The following is a 22,671-nucleotide window of genomic DNA, read 5'->3' on the forward strand; positions in this document are numbered from 1 at the left end:
CAGCTCATGTTTGTAAAAGTAGAGAATTTAAGTCACCTTTCATGAAACAGATTCCAGATTCTGGAAGTTTCCTCATCAGCCGTCCCATGAAGAATTTACTTCCAAAGTCCTCAGCACGAACATAGGCCCCATATTTTATTATTCCAACCTCAAAAGGAGTGAATTCCATCCATTCTATAACAGGACAAAAGCAATTATAGGTTCAAATTAAAAGTTTGCTTTGGTGAAATCTGGGTTTGTGGTTGTTGCATTTTGAGTAACTTATTTATCATAGCAGATGTATGACCTGACCTGAATGTCAGAAAAGAGAAAGAAAAGCAGAACCGTATACACAATGTTTTATTAGAACAGATACAAAAAATATTTTAAAAACTGAGGAAAAATTATTTTCAGTTCACAATGAGAGGAGAGTTGTGTTTTGTGGTCCCCATTCTCAGCTGGTGGGCACCATTTTACCTTCCTAGAAAGCTCAAAAGTGATGTCAGATAGCATTGACTTGACTCTCTTTGACTTCATGATGATGCTATGTGATGTTGTGACATTATCTTCCATCAGAATTAGGGCAAAGGTTCATGCCCACATTCTGGGGTTCAACAGAAGAAAAAAAGCACCCCAGATACTGGGAATTCCTGGGAATACTAGCGCTGCAAGTGATAAGTTTGTTGTACTCTTGATCCTCTTACAAGCCCTCCATAAATTGCCAAGATGTTGCCCCAATGTTATAGCATTCAGAAAGAGCAGTGAAGCTGGAGGACCCCGGTTTGGTTAAGTCTTAATTGAATGCATTACAAGATTGTCTTCAAATAATCTGAGATAATTATTCAACTCAGCTACAATTATTTAAAGCGGTAGATGTAGGGAAGCTACCATAAATAGTGGGTTGGATCCTTTGTTTGCGGAACTCCTCTCTGCCACAATAATGAGGATCTGTTGCACAACAGCCTTTTCATTAAAAAGAAGCAAGAGCCCTCTTGTTCAGAAAAGTGAGGATATCCAAGACACTCCCTAGACTTTGTGGATATCCAAGGGCATGGGAAACAAAGCAGATTAATACATGGAAATAAAGGGGCAGTCGCCCAATCACTACCTGCAGTCGTCTGTGTTCCTTGTTACCAAGTTGTCACCACTATCTTTCTCTTATGGTGGGTTGGCTAATTTGACCTTACCAAATTGGAACTGCTATCTAAGCTCACTTTTGAACTTCACCTCCAAGAAGTGGGGATCAGGTAGCCTTCTGCTTCCATAGGTATCCAAGGCTAGAATCACCATTTTGAGTGCAAGTGCAAACATTTCTGGATGGTCACATGACCTGCTCTGGAAATAAGGAAGGCTCCTGGTGTAAGAAGGGGAAGATATTTCTGGCCTCCCCATCCCTGGCCTTACTGGTGCCGTGACATGCAAAGCATAGATCTCACACAGTTCAGCTAGGCCTCATGTCCCGTGAGCAGGTACTAGTTTTATCTTGCTTTAGCTGGAAGAGAGATCTTCTTTCTTAGGATGCTCAGCTGAAAGGATAGGTAAACACCTCTTCTCAAGACCAAGACCTATCAGGGTGTGATGTAAAAGCACAGAAGTGATATTCTGGTCCCCCTTTGCATTCTAAAGGTCTTCAATCTATGAAGGGGTGCTGTTTTTACAGATCCCTCAATACAAGAGGCATCTTTCGGAGCAGATTTTCATGCTTGCTTATGTAACTAGTTTTTATACTTGTATAAATACTTGTGGCATTTAGTGGTATATAAATAAATACATTAAATATGAAAAAGGGTTCATCATAAAGTCAATAGTAAGTCAAGTCACCGTGGGAGCTTTTTCAGTTTCAAATCAAATACAATATGGATAACATTACCTTTAAATTCTGCAAGGCTATAGTTGTCCTTGGTGTTGAGTACCATGTATATAGGCAGGGGGTTTTGACCGTGAGTCAGGGCACGCTTCTGCCCTGAGAGTGTGTCGCTGCATCTCTTTAAAAATAATGGTTTAAATAACACCAAATTATTAAAACGGCAAGGAAATCCAATCCTATAGGCAGTAACAAATATTAGGAAGGGGTGGTGAGAAGCCAAGTTTAATCCCTAACCCTGATTTCATCCGCATATCTAAAAACGCTTTATCTCAACCATCTCTCAGGCCCAACAGGCTTCATCTGAAGTGAAAGATGGGTTGAAATTCCTCTGAGGAATTAGCTGAGAATGTGTTTTTTGGGGGGCGGAGGGGTCCTTTAAAATATTAAGAGAATTTTAGCCGCTGCCTGGAAAATATTTTGTGAAATCACACACACAGCTTTCTGCCAGCCAGTAGGACTGGTGGAGAATTTCAGGAGCAGCTATAGATTCAACCCAATGGCAACTTCTGTTGGCTAGGCTCTGGTAAACTCTGAATTAAATAGCTGAAAAGCATCATATGTGGAGCTGTCTTTGAAGGACTGCTGTTAGTGCAGGATTCAGCAGCCCGGTTGCTCATCAAGACAAGATGGTCTGAGCACATTACGCCGATCCTGGCATTATTGCACTGGCTGCCACTTAGTTTCTGGGCCCAATTCCAAATGCCAGTTTTGACCGATAAAGCCTTAAACAGCTCAGGACTGCAATACCTCAAGGACTGCCTCTCCCCATATGAACCAACCTGGACCCTGCAATCATAATCTGAGGCCCTTATTCATATGCCTCTGCCATGAGAGGTCTGGAGGGTGGCAACAAGAGAATAGGTATTTTCTGTGGTAGCTCCCCTTTTGTGGAATGCTCTCCCCAGAGAGGCTTGCCTGGCGCCTTCATTATTTATCTTTAGGGGCCAAATAAAGCATTCCTTTTTAACCAGGCCAGTGAGTGATTAACATTCCAGGGCCATTTAAATGGGGTTATTGGTTTGTGTTTGCTCTTGGTTCTTGTCTTTATTATGCATTTTGAGTTCTCATTTTGAAATTTTATGTTGTGAATCATCATCATCTCTCAGATTTAATTTCAGAAAATAGAAAATGAATAAAAACAGAAATATATATTACCCCGTTGCTCAATGCTTTGTCAATGAAAAGTCCCCAAAGATCAGTGACACATGTTTTGTAGCCTTCCTTTTGCCGATGTTCCAGTGCATCACTGTATTCCTTTAAGTTTTGGAGGGAAAACAAGTCCAGCTTGCATTTGGTGATACTCTTGCGAGCCTCTGAAATTGCTCCTGAAAGGTCTTGCTGTGACCAGTCAGCATGTTCATAAAGATTGGATAAGGCCCTAGGGGAGATGAATTATTTATTTTTTCATTTATATTCTGCCTTTCCTCCACAGAGCCAAGGTGGAGTATATGGCTCTCCCTGTCTCCATTTTGTTCCCATAACAAACTTGTGAAGCAGGTTAGGCTGAGAGATAGTGACTTCCTCAAAGTGTAAAATAAGGGGAGTGTAAAATAAATTACTATGAGACATACTGAATATTATCAGTAAAGCAAAACAAAAAAACAAAAAAGCTAATTCTCTTTATGAAAAACCAGAAAAACATGCAAAAGTTGGCTAGGTTGTTGTTGTTGCTTGGAAAGAATTTTATACGTGTAATGGGTATGAGTTACTTGTGCGTAAACTGGCGCCTCTCTCGGCTAAATTGCCTTGTAGTGGAGTACCTGTGCTCTCTTCACTGATGTCTAGTGAAGAGTCCTGGAGCCCTCTCTCCGATTCCCCCATCTGCCCCCCTTTATCCCTGGTGTTGCGCTGATTTGCTTCCCCCTCTACTGAGCTGCTTCTCCCCCTGCTGCTGGGTCCTTCGCCAGCATCATCTGGGAGCCTCCCCTTCGCCTCTCGCTCTGATGTCAGTTCCCTGACATCCACCTCCCCCCCAGGACCCCCTCCACCCCCGGCCCGACCTGTGGAACCAACTTCGTCCCCTTCTTCGGCCGACGAGGCGAGGAACCCCCGGAAGGAACTGTCACCATCTTCAGTGGATTCAGAGGAGGTTGATTTGCAACAAAATCTTACTACAGGTGGAGGTACATGTTCCCCGATAAATCAGGGCACTACATTTATGTCCCAGATACCTCGATATCTGTCTACCTTATTGGTTGCGTCACATAGATTCGCTTTTGTTAGAGCCAGATTTAATGTGTTCCCCTCAAATGTGCTGAGCAATAGATTTTCTAACGGTAAAACCTCTGCTTTATGCGCATGTGACAACAAATCAATAGAATCCCTTTATCATATCTTGTTTAATTGTCCTTTATATATTGTTCCCCGATCAAGGATTCTGAGTTCAATCATTTTGGAAACTGTTGCTAAACCACCTGAATTACATCTAGCCTATCTACTCCAGGACATTGACTCTTATAGAACATTACAGGTTGCCAGATTCCTGAATTCAGTTCTTTCATATAAAAGACTTCATGGAATGCTGCATGACTATTAAAAATCTAGTAAACTCTATCCACCATCTTTATATTCAAGGCCACAATATGGTACATCTAGAGATTGTATGTAACGTGAAGGAGATTATGCATTGAAATATTTTAGTTGATATTTTAGAATGTAAAATGCTATTTTATTTATTGATTGGTTTTACCTTGTGGGCTTATAGCCGAATAAAGTATTATCTATCTATCTATCAGTGGATTCGAAACCCGCCCGACCTGTGGAACCAACTTCGTCCCCTTGCTCGGCCGACCAGGCGGGGAACCCCCGGAAGAAACTGTCACCATCTTCAGTGGATTCGAAACCCGCTTCCCACCCGCTCTGATACCTGCCAATGGGGTGGCCCTCCCAGTCTGATTCTTCTTCCTCCGAAACCTCTCCTCCCTCCCCCTCGGAGTCAGAAAACCCCTCAAAAACCTCTTCATCGTCTGTGGTTCCAAATTGCTCCTCCCAGAATCTCTCTAGGGGTTTGGGTTTGTCTGGGAACTGGCGGTAGAATACCTCCACCAGATACCTGTCATCGAAGGCTTCCATGTGTAATGGGTATGAGTTACTCGTGCGTAAACTGGCGCCTCTCTCGGCTAAATTGCCTTGTTAAACCTTTCTGACTGCACAGCCCTTCTCATCGTGGCTGCCTCAGTCGCTAGCAGGATTCGTCAGTGGGCGTTTCTTAAACCTCTTCCAACATAAAAGCTGTTTGACACCCAGTCTCCTCCTCCTCTCACTGCGCGGGAGTCTTCTGCGCGGGGAGGGCGTGGGTAGCGGAGGACCTGTGCTCTCCCTGCTGGTGTCCAGTGAAGAGTCCTGGAGCCCTCTCTCCGATTCCCCCATCTGCCCCCCTTTATCCCTGGTGTTGCGCTGATTTGCTTCCCCCTCTACTGAGCTGCTTCTCCCCCTGCTGCTGGGTCATTCGCCAGCATCATCTGGGAGCCTCCCCTTCGCCTCTCGCTCCGATGTCAGTTCCCTGACAATACGCCCGTGGGATTTTTCAGTGCAAATAACATCAAAGCCTAAGGAAAGAGCTCAGCAGTCAGCAAAAGGAAAAAGGAAGACACACACATATATATATCCCAAAAAAACTACAACCCCCCCTCCCATAACTGGATAAAGGCTAAAGATAAACAAAGTGCAACTATAAGGGACTGAAAATAAAAGACTTCCGGGTTGGCTATGAAGCCAGTGGCATTAGATGGCGTATACTGTTGTACACTGCTGCAAGGAACAGGGCAGCTCTGGTACTGACGCTCGCACCCGGGCGTGTCGGAAACCCATCATCTTAGGCATGCCAAGTGTAGGGACTGAGTAGGACTGAGTAAGCTGTCTGGGTATGGATTTGATTGCTGATTCAGGACCCTAAACTGTGTTTTATATAATCGACTTTTTATTTGGTTCTGTGTGCATCGCAATGTTCTTTTGTTGCTATGGCCAATGGCTGACGCAAATAAAGTTTCATTCATTCTCTCTGTCTGGGTATGGAACTGGGACTGGGAAAGTGCACCACGGAGAAAGCGGAAGGCCTGAAGAGATTGTGAAGACCAGAAACTTGCTCAAAATGAATAAGCTGTCCCTGTGTAGGTGCTGGGTTAAAAGTGTAAGTGTGTGTGTAAGCTGAGGTAGAAGCAGGCAGAAGCCAGAGAGTGTGAGAGACTGCTAGAATCCAACGCTGTGACTATGGGAGAAGCAAGACCTTCTGAGGTGTTAATGCTGTGATGCCTCCATCATAGGCTCAGGTTGCATATATGTGTAAATAAACCATATATCATACAGGCACCCTTGTCTCAGAATAGTGCAAAATTCCAGGGATTTCAGGCACTTATGCAGAGTTCAGTTTCCTTGGAATGAGGGGCAGCAGAGACTGTGGTGTATCTAGGATATATTCTTCGAAGATCAGCTCACTCACAAACACTGGGTTTTGTCTTTCTCACTACCAGGCAGGTGAGGGAGACAAGCTACTCATTTGCCCTCTGGTACAAGGCCACTTCCTTTGTCAGAATAATGGCCATGCTTAGGCAGTACTTTGTCTGGCTAATTCAACAATTGAGTTCTCCATAGCTTGATCCAGGAATTATAAGAGATTCAGGCACCATATAGCTAACCACCGCCTGCCCCCTCACAAAAACAAAAACCACAACAGTATTTATATCTGAATGATTTATATTTGAATCCCACCCTTTCTCTTACGAGCCTAGATCAGGGATTTAGCCTCACCTCCACCCTGTTTGGAGAAAAGATAAATGACATAAAAGATAAGAGAATGCCCAAGGACAACCAATGAGCTCCCTCGATGAACAAGAAATTCCCACATATTAACCAGCATGTCAGTTTATCACATCTAAACAAGGCTCATTTCCTAATCTAATACATTGCGCATGTTTTTTCTCCTCCTTAATCAGAGTTTTAGCATCATGGGTGAGTGTGCAGGAAGCAAATAGACCAGAAGTGGGGAACCAGTGGCCCAGAGATGTTGCTAGACTGACACTGACTCCAACCCTGACAGCTGGCCAGAATGCCTCGGGCTTATGGGAGTTGGAGTCCAATAGCATCTGAAGGGTCACAGGTTCCCCATTGCTGAAACAGATAATATATATCAATAATTTCATTGCCTCTCATGACTAATAATTCATTTTGTGCTCTAGTAATGTATCAGCTTAGGGACGTGGGTGGCGCTGTGGGTTAAACCACAGAGCCTACGACATGTCGATCAGAGGTCGGTGGTTCAAATCCCCGCAATGGGGTGAGTTCCCGTTGCTCGGTCCCTGCTCCTGCCAACCTAGCAGTTCGAAAGCACGTCAAAGTGCAAGTAGATAAATAGGTACCACTCCAGCAGGAAGGTAAACGGTGTTTCCGTGCGCTGCTCTGGTTTGCCAGAAGCTGCTTAGTCATGCTGGCCACATGACCTGGAAGCTGTAGGCCGGCTCTCTCAGCCAATAAAGCGAGATGAGCACCACAACCCCAGAGTAGGCCATGACGGGACCTAATGGCCAGGGGTCCCTTTACCTTTACCTTTAATGTATCAGCTTACCTCGCTTTCCCCCTCCACTCCCTCCCTCCATTCCCTACCCTGTCCAGCACTTTATTCTCTGAGTTTCTGAATGCCTGAGATGTTCCCTCTACAGCTCGTTAAGTTGCTTATTTCCTTCCTTGGTGTTATGTTGATATAAATGCAGCACAATCTACAAGCATTACGAGCACAGAAAGAAACTGCCTTTCTTCAGTATTAGTTATTCGGTATCACAGTAAAAGTTCTACTGAATTATGAAATTATTTGTCTGCAAAATTTCAAACATTTTAACAGCAATGGACGTTTTATTTCAGTTGCCTGCAGTAGCTGGTTGGTCACCTGATGGTGCACTGCCCTCTAGAGCAGGCAAAGGCAAACTCAGCCCTCCAGATGTTTTGGGACTACAACTCCCATCATCCCTAGCTAGCAGGACCAGTGGTCAGGGATGATGGGAGTTGTAGTCCCAAAACATCTGGAGGGCCGAGTTTGCCTATGCCTGCTTTAGAAGCTATTCTACAGAAAAGAAAAAGGGGGGGGGGGGATCCAACAGAGGATTTATAGGCTAAGCCTGTGTTGTGAGCTTTTACCACCACTTTACTTACTTTCAAGTCTGGCAAGTTTCTAACAGCACACCGGCTATTCTCCATGTTCCCCTTCACAGAAAAGTTTCTGGGCAGCCATATATGGACCACTGTTTAGTCACTGCAGTATGGACCATAGAAATGTCAAAAGGGAACTTGTCATTGCACCATCCTTACCATGTGGAGCCTGATGATCCAGTGATGTATGAAATACAATCTAAGAGATTCAATTTTTGAAGACCATACAGGTTGCCATGTAAAGCTGTGAATGCCCTGGCACCTCCTCCTGTTGTCATGACAGCCACCACTGGCACCTGTTCAAACATAAAACATTTTTTAATAATCAAATGTAAGGGTGCATTAAGAAACCAATGATTAAAACTAATACATGGGGATAATATGATGAGGTCCTCACAGCCCCTGTTCTTCCTTTCTAAACAGAATGCTGAAGTCACTCTTAATATGATTTTGATATTGAAGTCAGTTGTACATCCTCTGAAGGAAGCAAGGTTCGGATCCGGGGAGGGCAGTGAAGGGTGCAACAATCATGCCACTCGGGGCTGGTGTCACTCCAGCGGCGGTAGGGTCTGGGTGGGTGTGATGGGCTCCATTCATCCCCCACCCCTCACTCCACCCCCAATGCAGGGCACAGACACACACACACACACACACACACACACACACAGGGTGGCATGGAGACATGCTCTGTCGCTGCCTGCTAGACCAACTTCCTCTCTGCTTCACAATAAGGATAGTAAGATTAATAAATGGAACCTTGGGAGAGTTCCGGCAAGGCAAGATAGCAAACGCCACAACCGCGTGGAGCTCCTGAGGACCGGCAGCTCCAATGGCACATCCTTAAAGCCTTTGATTGCTTAGAATGGAAATATCTTCCTTCCTTCCTTCCTTCCTTCCTTCCTTCCTTCCTTCCTTCCTTCCTTCCTTCCAATTGTTTAAACCAATTCATGAACCAAGAACCTGTCATTTGACCACTAATAATAAAACATACATTGTAGATATTTTCCCACATTTATTATGCTATTTTTGTGATATACAAATGACATGAGAAAACTTGGTATACTTGTTTGTATAACATTATTCTTGTTTATAAAACCCAATTTTTTTAAAAAAGAAGGGCAATATCTATTAGCAGTATTAACTAACATGAAATTTGGCCCCAACTTCCTACAAACCCTCAAACAAATTTATCCCCAAGCCTCAGCAAAATGCAGAATTACCAATATGGACTCCAATAGCACAGCAATCCAAAGAGGAACAAAACAAGGATGCCTACTGTCTCCCTTCCTATTCATCTTGGCCCTGGAACGCCTAGCAATCCGACTCTGAGCAGCCCCAGATATCGAGGGTATGGAAATAAAAGGTAAAACCTACAAACTAGGGCTCTTCACAGACCACCTGACGGTCACAACACCAGGCCCTATAAACACAACAACCACCCTAACTAAAGAACTCAACACTCACAATGGTGTCAGGACTACAAGTAAACTTTATAAAATTTGAGGCTATGTGCTTCAACACCCACATACCGCTGCATACCCAAAAGCGATTCACCAACACCACAAAGATAAAACTCTGCCGCACCAAATTCAGTTACCTAGCAGTTCAAATAACCAGAAACCTCAACAAACTACACCTCAACAATTATAAGTCCCTGTGATGACATATCAACAGAGGCTTGAGGAAATGGAACAACACCAAATTCACCCTCATAGACAAAATACCCATGATCAAAATGATCACGCTCCCAAATCTAACCCTAACCCTTATTCCAAACCCTCCCAATCTGGATTCCCCCAACCTAACTCCATAAGTGGCAGAATAAACTACACTAGGTCCTTGACCATCTTCAAAAACCTTCTCCTGACAACAAAGGGACACAGCAAAGGGATACTATCCACAATATACAACATACTGCTCCAAAATCCCACAAACCCCTTTGATGCAATCAAAAAACAATAGGAGCATGACATAGGCTATGAAATAAACCCCACACTATGGACTAGAATGTGATCTAAACCTCCCTTTAAGTCCATATCAGCCAGAAGAAGGAAACTCACTCTGAAACTCACCTACGGGTGGTACTTAACACCATGGAAACTGGCACTGATACAACCAGGAAACTCACCAAGATGTTGGAGAGGCTGCACATATATAGGTACATACCTCCACATGTGGTGGAAATGCCCTAAAACCCAACCCTTCTGGACAGCACTTCTACAAGAAATATGCAAAATAACTAAACAGGCATTAGAACTCACGCCAGAACTGGCCCTACTGAACATCTTCCAAGATCATAATGACCACTCACATTATACAGAGCTTATAACCCACCTACTCTCAGCAGCCAGAAACCTCATAGCCAGACACTGGAGATACTTGTCAGGAGTAAACATGGACCAATGGTATCAAATTGTATGGGAACTGGCCTTACTATAAAAGCTAACCAACTGAAACTGACACGGGGACAAACAGAAGAGGGTGTCTTCACCCCAGTATGGTTCCCCTTTATCACAAACATAGTCCAACAAGACAACAACAACAATCCACCGGCAGCATATGAATCAATCTGGCTTATCTGACTCAACAAGCCCTCTCCCCTCACAAATGCAAACAAGCACCACTGCAGCCAACCACAGAAAACCAACCACACCCTGCCCCTATATCTTCTGCTTGTCTCTCATGGGGAGGCATTATAGATCAGTGGCATTTTTTGTTTGTTTGTTTAATTTGTATACTGCCCTATACCCGCAGATCTGAGTACGTGTTTTGCACACATTTGCATAAGGTACACAATTCAATCCCAAGCATCTCCATTGGAGTGGGAGTTCATTAAGACCAACGTAATGCCAGGGACTTGGGAAAACCACTGTCACTCAAAGCAGACAGTACCAAGCTATGGGCAGACAAAGGGTTTCCCCAGTGGAACATGTCTACCAGAGGCGGTTTTAGGGTAGCACACCAGTTCAGCCACACGGTGCCACACTGCTGGGGCACCACAATGATACTCTAGAATGGAGTGCAAGAGGCAGTGGGTGGGTGTGTGCCAAAGTCTGCCATTGTGTCTACTGATAGTGGGAGGAAAGTTTGACCAATTTCCCCTCTCACCTGCAACTCCCAGTGCTCTCTGAAAATCTGTTTGGAGGAGCAACAGCATACAGAGCAGCAACCGGATTCCATCCTGTGTTAATACGTGTTCAAATACATCCCTTTATGGTGAATTCAGCCTTTACTGTATCCCGTAAATGGTGGATTTGCTGTATTTTATTTGTTTGTTTGTTTGTTTGTTTTATTTGCTGAAAACAGTCACACAAATTAAAAAAGCACAGTCAAACTGTGCCTATGGAGCATCTTTTGGTAAAAAAAGAGAGAGGGGCTAAATCCTTCATACCAAATATTTATTAAGCAAAATGTTGTCCTACGTACCTCATGATCTTGTAAGCCCTTCTTTAAGCCCAGAGCCCTTTCCAGGGCAGCTGCAACAAACTTCTTCCGTTTCTGTATAACTGTTTGTTCATCCATACATAGTTCATACCCGAAACGCACATCCAGGTTTTTCAGCCTTGCACATAGGCCAGAGCAGAACAAAGAAAGCATCAGTGCACTGCATCCTCCCCACCCTCCATTTGTTATCATTTTCTTATGAAGAGCCACAGTCTCAACAAAAAACACGTCTCCAAAGCAAATGTTTCCATTTCAAGGAAAGCTTCCATTGACCCCTCTTAGAGGCCAATAGCAACTTCAGGACCTTGGCAGAGGGAGAGTTAAACTTCATTCCCTATATTATCCCCCACAGCTAGTATTTACTAGTTTCATGTAAATACTTCATGTACCAAATCTGGCCAAATCCTAGGAGCCCCCCCTCAATGTACTATGATCCTCTAATTATTTAGATATATATTTCAGATAGTAAATAGAAGTCAAGTAGGCAGAGTTGGGTAAAATTAACACTATTGTGTTACCATTCTTTCACGTCCACACATAGATCAACTGTTTTGTCCTAGAGAGAGAGAAAAGATGGAATGCTGTCAGTAACCTGCCATAACATGACATACTGTTTGGTAGTATGACATACTGCCTGGTATCCCCAGAGGAAAGCAGGCAGCAGCCACACATCACACATACCTCCATTCAGGGCTAGCAAAATGGGGCCTTGTATTTGATCCTGGAATGTCCCGCTTTTCCTCAGAACATCTCTATTTTCATCAGAGAAATATTGGAGGGTATGGAGTTATGCGACCCCTAAGCCAAGGAGATAAGCAACTACACAACCTTTAGAAGGCATCTGGAGACAGCCCAGTAAAGGGAAGTTTTTAATGTTTAATATTTTATTATGTTTTTATAAATGTTGGAAGCCATCCAGAGTGGCTGGGGCAACCCAGTCAAATGGGTGGAGTATGAATAGTAGTAGTAGTAGTAGTAGAAATCGCTTCTGCACATGTCTGCAGCGCCGAAAATTGCGACTGTGCAGAAGCAATTTCCAGCATCTGCTCATGCGCAGAAGCGATTTCCGGAGCTGCGGAAGAGAGTCGCTGCGCCGCACTGCGCCAGTTTAGCACAGCACACTGGGACTCACCGAGCAGGCGGCTTAGTTCTGGGGCAGCTCGTGGGCCAGTTAAATGGCCTCCGCAGGCCGCTTCTGGCTCATGGGCCGCACGTTGCCGACCCCTGATCTAGCCCTTTAAGACAAAATACTGGTGAAGTCCATGAAGTAATGTTAGGAGCTGCAGAACAATCCATGCAACTTTTAGAAATCAGTAGCGTGTGTGAGTGTAAGAGAGAGAGAGAGGGAGGGAGGGAGGGAGGGAGGGAGGGAGGGAGGGAGGGAGGGAGGGAGGGAGATCTCCACCAGAATTTAATCCACAAGTAGCAACAGCAACTGGACCTTTAATAGTTGTGTGGATGAGGTTACATAAACACATATAGTCTGTCATCCAAAGATGAGAAAAGGTTTTGCTCATTGAATCACTTTGTTCTACACAACTCTTAAAGGAGCTAAGTTCTCCATTGACTGCAGTCATCCTATTCACAAGCATGATAGGCAAAATGTATGAATCACTTCTTCAAGTTTGAAAAAGCAGGTGTCATTAAGTTGTTGGGCTCCAATTCCTATTTTTTCATGTGAATTGGAGTCCAATTGAATTGAAGAGCCACAGGTTCTCCTTTGCACGCTTACTGGTAGTGGTGTGTGAGATGCTTCCCTTCATTTATTCCCATGGCTTTCTGGCAATGTGTGTGAAGGAATCATACAAATGCAGCAGTGGCACAGTTCCTTTCTGTATCATCATCATCATCATCATCATCATCATCATCATCATCCTGCCAACATAATTTCTAGCAGGACCATGTTGGGTGCAATTTCTCCATACCTAAATGTTGTACCTTCTGTGCCCCAGATCTTGTACTTCCAGATACTGAACAATCAACAAATGTGTCCTGCCTATTCCAGTTTCTCTACATTTTTGCGTAGAATTATCCTTACCAGCTTGATAAGATCAGAGGTACAGCAGGTACTTTGCACAGAAAAAGGCTCTGGTTCAATCCCAGGCTCTCTAGGTAAGACTGGGAAAGATCCCAATTCTGGAGAGCTGCTGCCAATCAGTATAGATCAGCTTTCCTCACCCTGATGCTCTCCAGATGTTTTGTACTACAATTCCCATTCACCCTGCCTATTGGTCATGCTGGCTGGAGCTGATGGAAATTGTCCACAACATCTGGATGGGGCACCAGATTGGGGAATACTAGCATAGACAATGCTGAGCTAGACAGACATGGCTCTGGCTTGGTATGAGGCAGCCTCCTGTGGTATCATGGAATTATAGATTCTATGGTCCTGCTACAATTAACTGAACCCCCTTAACACTCTGATGGATAGAGGGGGGTGAAATCCCCAAAAAGGATGTTACTTTTTTTCCTGTATGCCACAACAGCTGCGAGAATATTATTAGCGAAGAGACTTCCGGTCGGCGCCAGCGATTAATGGCGGGTTCCCTCTGAGCTCCGGAGGGAACCGGCTCCGTGAAGCGTGGGTCTGGCCGCTGCGGCGAAGCGGAGACCCGAAGAAATCGCAGGTGGTGAAGCCTGCGAACTCGGAGACTCGGTGGGCTCCATTTGCGCCCCCCCGACTGCAAGGGAGCCTTTTTAAAGGCTTCTGAACGGAGCGGGGGTGAGCGGCGCGGAGCTGAGAGTCGTCTACCATCTTCTACCATCTTCGCGGGGTGAAGCCGCAAGCCATTGTTGGAGAGCGCCGATTCCTTTCTGGAAATTTGGATTGAAAGCAACTACCCGTGAGTAGGGGTAAGAAGCAAAATTTTTATCAAAAAATTCAAGTAAATTTGGCACCAAAACGGGAGAAGTATAAACAGGAAGTCTGCTTCTCCCGACTTGTAGACAGAACAAAGCAAAGAGATTGTAAAGCAGTAACTTTGGAAGACGTTCTTTAAAAATCCTAAATCCACCACCGAAAAAGAAGGATCCCCCTCCTCTTAGCAGGGGTGGAGGGGTAAATTTAGAGCACTAATTTCCTGCAAAGACAGCGAGAAGTATAGTTTTATCTGCTGCCTCTAAAACCTGGAACGGACTGCATTTGACAGCTGTCAAAGTGCTAAGGGTAAAGAATACTGATACTCTGCGAAAAGATACAATTGCTTTTTAAACGGACTTGGATATAAAATGTAACTTTTGATTGAAAGTGTGTATAGTTAAAGAACAAAGGGGAGTTACTAGGACTATATTTGTTGCAACTGAAATTGGAACTGTGTCCCCCTAGAGGAGATTTGTTGTAGCAAGTACCAAGCTACAAAACAACTGAGCCTGGAAAATTCCTTTTCAAAACAAAGTGACTAGGCGTGAGACTGACCTTGGACTGTGTATGGGAGTGCTATGGCAGATGAGAAGGGCAAGATAGAACAGACGGAAGAAAAGACGCTCAGGTCTGGGAAACAATACAAAATAGATATTGCTCAGCAGAGAAGGGCCTCAACATCTGGAGCAGTTGGTTCGTCAGGAGTTACGGTTTCACAACAAAGGCTAAAGGCTATGTCATCTCAAGATCCACTTGCTCAGGCACTTAGCAAAATTAATGCATCACTGGAAAATCTAGCTAAACAGGTTGCGGAGACAAATAAGCAAGTAGCAGAGGCCTCAGCTAAAATTGATTTGAATACTACAAGCATAAATTTGAACACTACAAGCATAAATGAATTGGGAAAGAAGGTGAATTCTAATACACAGTCTATTGAGAAGCTATTAGAAGAATCGGCTTCGACCAGGAAATTAGCTGAGGAAGCAAAGGAGATTGCAACTACTGTTCAGGAGAAGATACCACCGGTATATAAGAAACTAGAGGACCATGATTTGACCTTGTCTATGCTGGAACTTCAAGGGAAAGAGAGGAACTTAAGACTCTGGGCAGTACCAGAAAAAGAGCAGGACAATTTGGTGGACTATCTTACAAAGGAACTTACAGAATTTTGGCAAAAAGACCTGGGGAAGGAAGAAATTAAGATAGTGAGTGCTTTTAGGATTGGCAGGAAACAAAGAAAGAACAGAGCAAGGGATTGTCTGATTACTTTAAGAACAAAAGAAGAAAGAGATAAAATTCTGAATCTACAGTACCAAAGAACCCTGGAAATTGAGGACTCTTTTGTGGAAATCTTCAGGGATATACCTAAACTTATATTGGATGTCAGGGCCCACTACAGAGATCTGGTGGACCTATTGAAAAGAAATAGAATTCCCTTCAGATGGGAATTTCCCCAAGGTCTATCTTTCAAATTTAAAGGAAGGAAAATAAGAATAAGGACTGTGGAGGACAAAGACAAATTTTTGAATGAACACGAGGAGAACCTACAGAAGGGAGTGATTGGAGAGGAGCCAACCGTTTCAGAAGAAATTCGAGACATAGCAAATTTATCATTTGGACTTTCTGAGCCGGGGAAAGATACACTACTGACAGAGGAAGAACAACAACTGGGTGTAGTAGGTGGGAGTAAGTAATTCACTATGGCTCTGCAACTTCTAAGTTGGAATTGTAATGGTCTCAATTCCCCCCGAAAGAGGAAAAGTGTATTTCATATATTAAGAAAAGAACAATTGGACTTGATTTGTCTACAGGAAACACATGTAATGAGGCTCCACAGGAAGCTGCTCATAAATAAGAGATTGGGACAAGAATTTATTTCATCTGACAAGGTTAAAAAAAGAGGAGTTGTGATATATGCAAAGGAGAAACTCACACCGAAACAAATTTTTAAGGATGAACAAGGAAGATATTTGGCTATTGAAATCCAACTACAAGGAGAGAAATTTCTGATTGTAGGGGTCTATGCACCGAATGAGGGGAAATCTGAATTTTTTAAGAAGTTGCATGAAGTCCTTCTGGACTATATGGACTATAATATAATTTTAATGGGAGATATGAATGGAGTGGTTTCTACAAATATGGACAAGGCACAAAGACAGGTAATTACCAAAGATGGTAGATTACCAAAGACTTTTTTTGAATTGACTGACAATATGGACTTGATTGACATTTGGAGACTGTGATGGGATGATGAGCTGCTTGTGCGTAAAATCCTAATCCCTCAGAGTTTGGCTAAGTCCCCAAACCTCTGTCTGTGATGGAGCTCCTTAAACATGACTCCATCAATCGCTCGTTGTATCGGACAGTGGGCGTTTACGGAACTTCTTCCAGCATAAAAGCTCCTTAACGGAAACACGTCTTCTGGACTCTCGGCGTGACAGTTTCCGCCGAGGAGTGGGTGTCCCTACAGGAGGTCCTGAAATCTCCCCGCTGCTCCCGCTTGAAGTGTCTCTGAGCCCTCCCTCCGACTCACTTTCCCTTGGAACTCCACTTCTCCCCCTGCTGGTCCCCTCCTCCGCTGAATGGTCTCTCTCACCCTCCATGAGCCCTTTCACCTCCTTAGTCTCAGATGGCAGTTCCCTGACATCCACCTCCCCTCCAGGGCCCCCTTCACCCCCTTCCCTCCCCTCCTCTGCGGGAGGCGAGGGAGCAAAACCCCTGAAGGAACCTCCCTCATCTTCCGAAGTTTCGAACACTTCCCTCCACCTTTTGCTGTCTCCGGTTTCCAAGTACTCCTCCTCATCGGAGTCTGTTCCTCCTTCCAACTCCGATTCCCTGAATCCCTCCAGTTCCTCCTCATCGTCGGTGGTGCCAAAGTACTCCCTCCGAAACCTCGCTACTGGCTGAGGTTTCCTGGGGAACCTTTGGTGGAACGTTTCGATCAAGATCTCGTCACGGACCTCCTCTGCCTTCACCCAGGTGTTTTCCGACTCCGGTTCCCCTTCCCACGCGACCAAATACTCCACCTGATTACCCTTCCACCTGGAGTCGATGATTTCCGCCACATGGTTGCGGCTTTCCCTTTCTTCTATGGCTGGCCCCCGTGTGGATACCCCTTCACCTTCCCCCCTGTATGGTGACAGTAATGACCTGTGGAATACTGGGTGCAGTTTCATGTGGTTCGGTAACCGGAGTCTGAACGCCACTGGGTTGACCTGTTGGATGACCTCAAATGGTCCCAATCTTTTGGGTCTCAATTTCTTGCAACCCCCCTTGAACGGCAACCCTTGGGTTGATAGCCAGACCCGACTCCCCACCCTAATTGTTTCACCTTCCCTTCTGCTCTTGTCTGCCTGCCTCTTATATTCTTCCTTGGCCCTTTCTAAGTTGAGTTGGAGTTGACGATGGATCGCTTCCATTTCTTCTACAAAAAGTTCCGCGGCCGGAACACTCCATCTTTCCCCTCCTTCCCCTGGAAACGCCCTGGGGTGGCACCCATAATTAGCCAAAAAGGGGCTCATCCCGGTGGACACATTCTCAGCATTATTGTAAGCAAATTCCGCTAGCGCCAACTTTTCGACCCAATCGTTCTCTCTGTCATTGACATAACACCTCAGGTATTGTTGGAGAATACCGTTTGCTCTCTCCGCCTGCCCATTGGTCTCAGGGTGCCTGGCAGTCGAAAAGTTGACCTCTACGTGCAATAAGCTCATAAGTTTCCTCCAGAATCTGGACGTGAACTGTTTCCCTCTGTCGGAAACCACCCTCAAGGGGGCGCCATGCAGTCTGAAAATATGTTCTACAAACAATTTCGCTGTTTCTTCCGCCGTGACTGCATGTGAGCAAGCTACAAAGTGACCCATCTTAGTTAACAGGTCTACTACGACTAGTATGGCGGTTTTCCCCTGGGATTTGGGCAGATCAGTCATAAAATCTATCGACACCGCCTCCCACGGTCGTTCTGGTGTGGGTAACGGTTCTAATAACCCCGCTGGTGCCCGCCTTTCTCCTTTGGCTCTCTGGCATTGGTCACACCTTCTCACATACTCCCGTACATCCTCCCTCACCTTGGGCCACCAAAACTCCCTGGTCACCAACCACATGGTCTTGTGTTGCCCAAAATGCCCCGCTGTGGGATTGTCGTGCAGCTGTTTGAGTACTCTCCCCCTCAATTCCCCTTCGGGTATATATAGCGCCCCTCTGTAATACAATGCCCCGTTTCTTTCTTCAAAACCCCCGGGGTCTTCTCCCTCTCTCCTTAGACCTCTGAGCTTGTCCTGGGCGTACTCATCATTTACCGTTCCCTCTACCAGTTCTCTTTGCCCCACCCAGGCCGCACCACACACCCAGTGGTCCTCTGGGATAATATGTCTCTCTTCCGGCGCTCCCTCCCCCTCCAAATATTCAGGTTTGCGAGAGAGAGCGTCCGCTCTGATGTTTTCTGGACCTGGCACATAGCAAATTTCAAAATGGAATTTGGAGAACTCCTGGGCCCATCTCACTTGTCGTTGGTTGAGCACCCGTGCCGTTCTCCAATACTCCAAATTCTTGTGGTCCGTACACACTTGCACCTTATGTTGTGCGCCAATTAGTAAGTGTCTCCATCTCCGGAACGCTTCGTGAATGGCGAGTAGTTCTCGGTCATATACCGTGTAGTTCCTCTCGGATTTGTTCAGCTTACGCGAAAAGAAGGCACACGGTCTCCATTCCGACTTATTGCTCCCTGGCTGAAGCAGCACCGCCCCCACCGCCCGGTCTGAGGCATCAGTTTCCACTCTCATGGGTTTTTGTAAATCCACATGCAGGAGCTGTTCTTCCGAAGCGAATGCCCTTTTCAATTCCTCAAAAGCATGCTCCGCCTCCGCCGTCCAAACGAATTTCTTCTTGCTGCTTAGACAGTCCGTGATCGGAGCCGTTAAGTGGGCAAAGTTCTTGATGAATTTACGGTAAAAGTTCCCAAACCCTAAGAACCTTTGCACATCTTTTTTCGTTTTCGGTGTCTTCCATTCCAGCACCGCCTGGACCTTCCCTGGATCCATGGCTAATCCCTTGTCTGATAAGCGGTACCCCAGGAATTCCACCTCCTTGGTGTGGAACTGACACTTCTCCAATTTCACCCACAACTGGTTTGCTTGCAGCTGGCTCAGCACTTCCCTGACATCCTTTACATGCTGCTCCTCATTCTCTGAATATATCAGCACGTCATCGAGGAAGGCCACGCAATTCTTGTAGAGCAAAGGTCCCAGTACGTGGTTCATGAGCGATTGAAAACAGGCGGAGCCTGATTGTAATCCGAATGGCATAACGAGATATTCAAACGCCCCCAAAGGGGTGAACATGGTGGTTTTCCATTCATCCCCCTTCTTTATTCGTATCAGGTTGTATGCTCCTCTCAGGTCCAGTTTCGTGAATATCTTTCCCTTCCTCACCCTGGTCAAAATGTCATCAATCCTGGGCATGGGGAAAGTCACTGGTTCTGACACGGCATTTAGGGCCCGGTAGTCCACGACCAATCTCGGTTTGTCCGTGTTTTTTTTGTCCACAAAAAACACTGGGCTCCCCCCCACCGCTCTGGACTCTCTGATGAAGCCCCTCTTCAGGTTTTTATCAATAAACTCCCTTAACTCCTGCATTTCCCTGTCTGACATGGCGTACAGCTTGCCCACGGGGAGCTGGGCCCCAGGGACCAGATTAATTTGGCAGTCAAAGTCTCTGTGCGGTGGTAATTTATCTGCTTCCCTTTCACTGAAGACCTTGCTCAGGTCAGCGTATTGTTTGGGCACCTTCCCTTTGTCCGCCACTTCCGTCCCTGCTAGAGAGGCTTTTGCCCCTTCTGGCACCTTTCCCTCTCTGCAGTGTTCCAGACAATGTGCTGACCCAAAGGAGACCACTCTCTGATGCCAGCCCACTAGCGGGTCATGCAACGCTAGCCAGCTCATTCCCAAAATGACTGGAGCCCCTCCCAGGGTGGCTACATTGAACGCTATCCTCTCAGTGTGCCTGGCCACCCTCATAACCATTGGGACGGTTTGTAGGCTGACTTCTCCTCCCAGCAGCTCCCTCCCATCGATCGTGGTGACCTGCAGGGGGTTGCTTAAAGGGAGTGTCTGTATCTGGTGTTCAGCTGCAAACTCCTTGCTCATAAAATTACAGGAGCTGCCTGAGTCCAGCAGCGCCTTAGTCTTTAGTGGGTATCCGTTTGCCAGCTCTAGCAACACCTCTATTACTAGGGCTGGTCTTGGAGGTTCCGGAGTGGGCACTTTTACTGCTCCTTGGCCTGTCTGCAGTGCCCTGACAGAGGCAGACAGGCGTTGGCTTTTACTGGCTCCTGGACTTCCTCCTCCTTCCCCCCAACAGCTCCAGCCATCCCTTGCCATTCCTTTCTTTGCGGGCAGACTCTGGCAAAGTGACCTGGCTGCTGGCAGAGATAACATTTCTTGGCGCTCTTTCCCTCCTTCTTCCTCCCTTCACTGGGATTTGAAACTGCGCGCGCGCGCGCTGTTCCAACTTCCATCGGCTCTCCTGGCGGGAAACTTGGTTCTGGAATCTCTGGAATGCGGAAATCCCTCCAACGCTCTCCTTTCCCCTCCCGCTTCTCCAAGGCTCTTGCCTCCTGGCGTGCTCCAATGGTCAGCGCTGATTTGGTCAGCTGGTCCATAGACTCCGCCCTGGGCGCCCGGGAAAGTTCATCTTTCACCGCCGAAGAAAGCCCCTCTTCAAAGAGCATTTGAATGGGTTCCGCCGAAAGGTCCCACCCCAATCTATGTATCAACATTGTAAACTCAGTCCAGTACTCACGAACCGATCGGCTCCCCTGTTTGCACGCCATCAATTGTCTGCGCACCAGCCCCTGTTCAATCTCGCTGGAAAACATCAAATCCATGGCGCGAAAAAACTTCCTCGCGTCCTTCAGCATGTCACTATTCCCTGCCATCAGGGGTCTGACCCAATCTCTCGCCCCTCCTTCGAGATGGCCAATCACAAACGCCACCCTTGATGCCTTGTCGGGAAAGTCATTAAACTGCAGTTCAAGAGCATACTGCATCTCTGTCCTAAAGGCTTGGTAGTTCCTGGGGTCCCCCCCAAACTTCTGCACCATTCCTGGCATCTTTCTTGCTAGTGTAGCGCCTTTTGCCTTTTCTGCATCCTGCGCCCTCCTTTCTTCTAGCCTCGCCGTTTGCATTGCTAGCTGGAGTTCCAACACTCTGTACCTTTCTTCCAGGCTTGGACCCTCTCCAGCTCCTGCTGCTCCTCCGGCTCCGGCTGGGTTACTCATGATGCCTCTCTGCACAAGCTGCTTTCAGGGACTGTCCGATTGCTGTGATGGGATGATGAGCTGCTTGTGCGTAAAATCCTAATCCCTCAGAGTTTGGCTAAGTCCCCAAACCTCTGTCTGTGATGGAGCTCCTTAAACATGACTCCATCAATCGCTCGTTGTATCGGACAGTGGGCGTTTACGGAACTTCTTCCAGCATAAAAGCTCCTTAACGGAAACGCGTCTTCTGGACTCTCGGCGTGACAGTTTCCGCCGAGGAGTGGGTGTCCCTACAGGAGGTCCTGAAATCTCCCCGCTGCTCCCGCTTGAAGTGTCTCTGAGCCCTCCCTCCGACTCACTTTCCCTTGGAACTCCACTTCTCCCCCTGCTGGTCCCCTCCTCCGCTGAATGGTCTCTCTCACCCTCCATGAGCCCTTTCACCTCCTTAGTCTCAGATGGCAGTTCCCTGACAGAGACCTAAGAACCCCCTGGGGAGAGAGGGAACTTTCTTCTCTGAAGCCAAGATGACATGGACTAGAATTGACCAAATTTGGATTACTAGAGGAATGGCACCAAAGATAAAGAAAGTGGAAATCTGCCCTAAAACTTGCTCAGACCATAACGCTGTAAAGATGGAGATGAAGCAAACAACACCCGGCTCCTTTAGATGGAGGATGAATGACACCCTACTTAGAGATGAAGTATACAAAAAGGCCCAAAAAACTTTGAGAGACTATTTTGAAATAAACTTGACTACTAATGTTGAAAAAAGAGTAATTTGGGATGCCAGTAAAGCCGTGATGAGAGGGTTTCTGATTCAACAGAATGCAATAAAGAAGAGAAGCCAAAATGAGAAAAAGGATAAAATTCTGGAGAAAATAAAAGAAGGAGAGAAAAAACTGAGAGTTAAGCCAAAGTCACAGGAGATCCTGAAAGAAATAAAGTTACTTCAGGTACAATACATGGAATTGATGAACCAGGAAATAGAATGGAAAATTAAACAAATGAGACAGAAGACATTTGAATCAGCAAACAAATGTGGGAAACTACTAGCATGGCAGCTGAAAAAAAGACAAAAATTAAATACAATTACAAATCTGGAAGTGGAAGGAAAAGATATACATAACC

General features: G+C 45.8%; 1 protein-coding gene across 1 annotated transcript in view; it reads right to left on the minus strand.

The window, feature by feature from the left end:
• The window catches only part of LOC128411330 (cytosolic phospholipase A2 epsilon-like), a 55,392-nt gene that overhangs the window by 10,300 nt on the left and 22,421 nt on the right, over positions 1 to 22,671 (minus strand). The window contains exons 9-14 of the mRNA XM_053383561.1: positions 11,947 to 11,984; positions 11,411 to 11,546; positions 8,144 to 8,280; positions 3,002 to 3,224; positions 1,850 to 1,964; positions 37 to 174 (exon numbers count right to left, since the gene is read on the minus strand). Of these exons, the coding sequence (XP_053239536.1) occupies positions 37 to 174; positions 1,850 to 1,964; positions 3,002 to 3,224; positions 8,144 to 8,280; positions 11,411 to 11,546; positions 11,947 to 11,984 (787 nt within the window). The remainder of the gene's footprint in view (positions 1 to 36; positions 175 to 1,849; positions 1,965 to 3,001; positions 3,225 to 8,143; positions 8,281 to 11,410; positions 11,547 to 11,946; positions 11,985 to 22,671) is intronic.

Source organism: Podarcis raffonei, chromosome 1 (genome assembly GCF_027172205.1).
Source record: "Podarcis raffonei isolate rPodRaf1 chromosome 1, rPodRaf1.pri, whole genome shotgun sequence".
Lineage (NCBI taxonomy): Eukaryota > Metazoa > Chordata > Lepidosauria > Squamata > Lacertidae > Podarcis > Podarcis raffonei.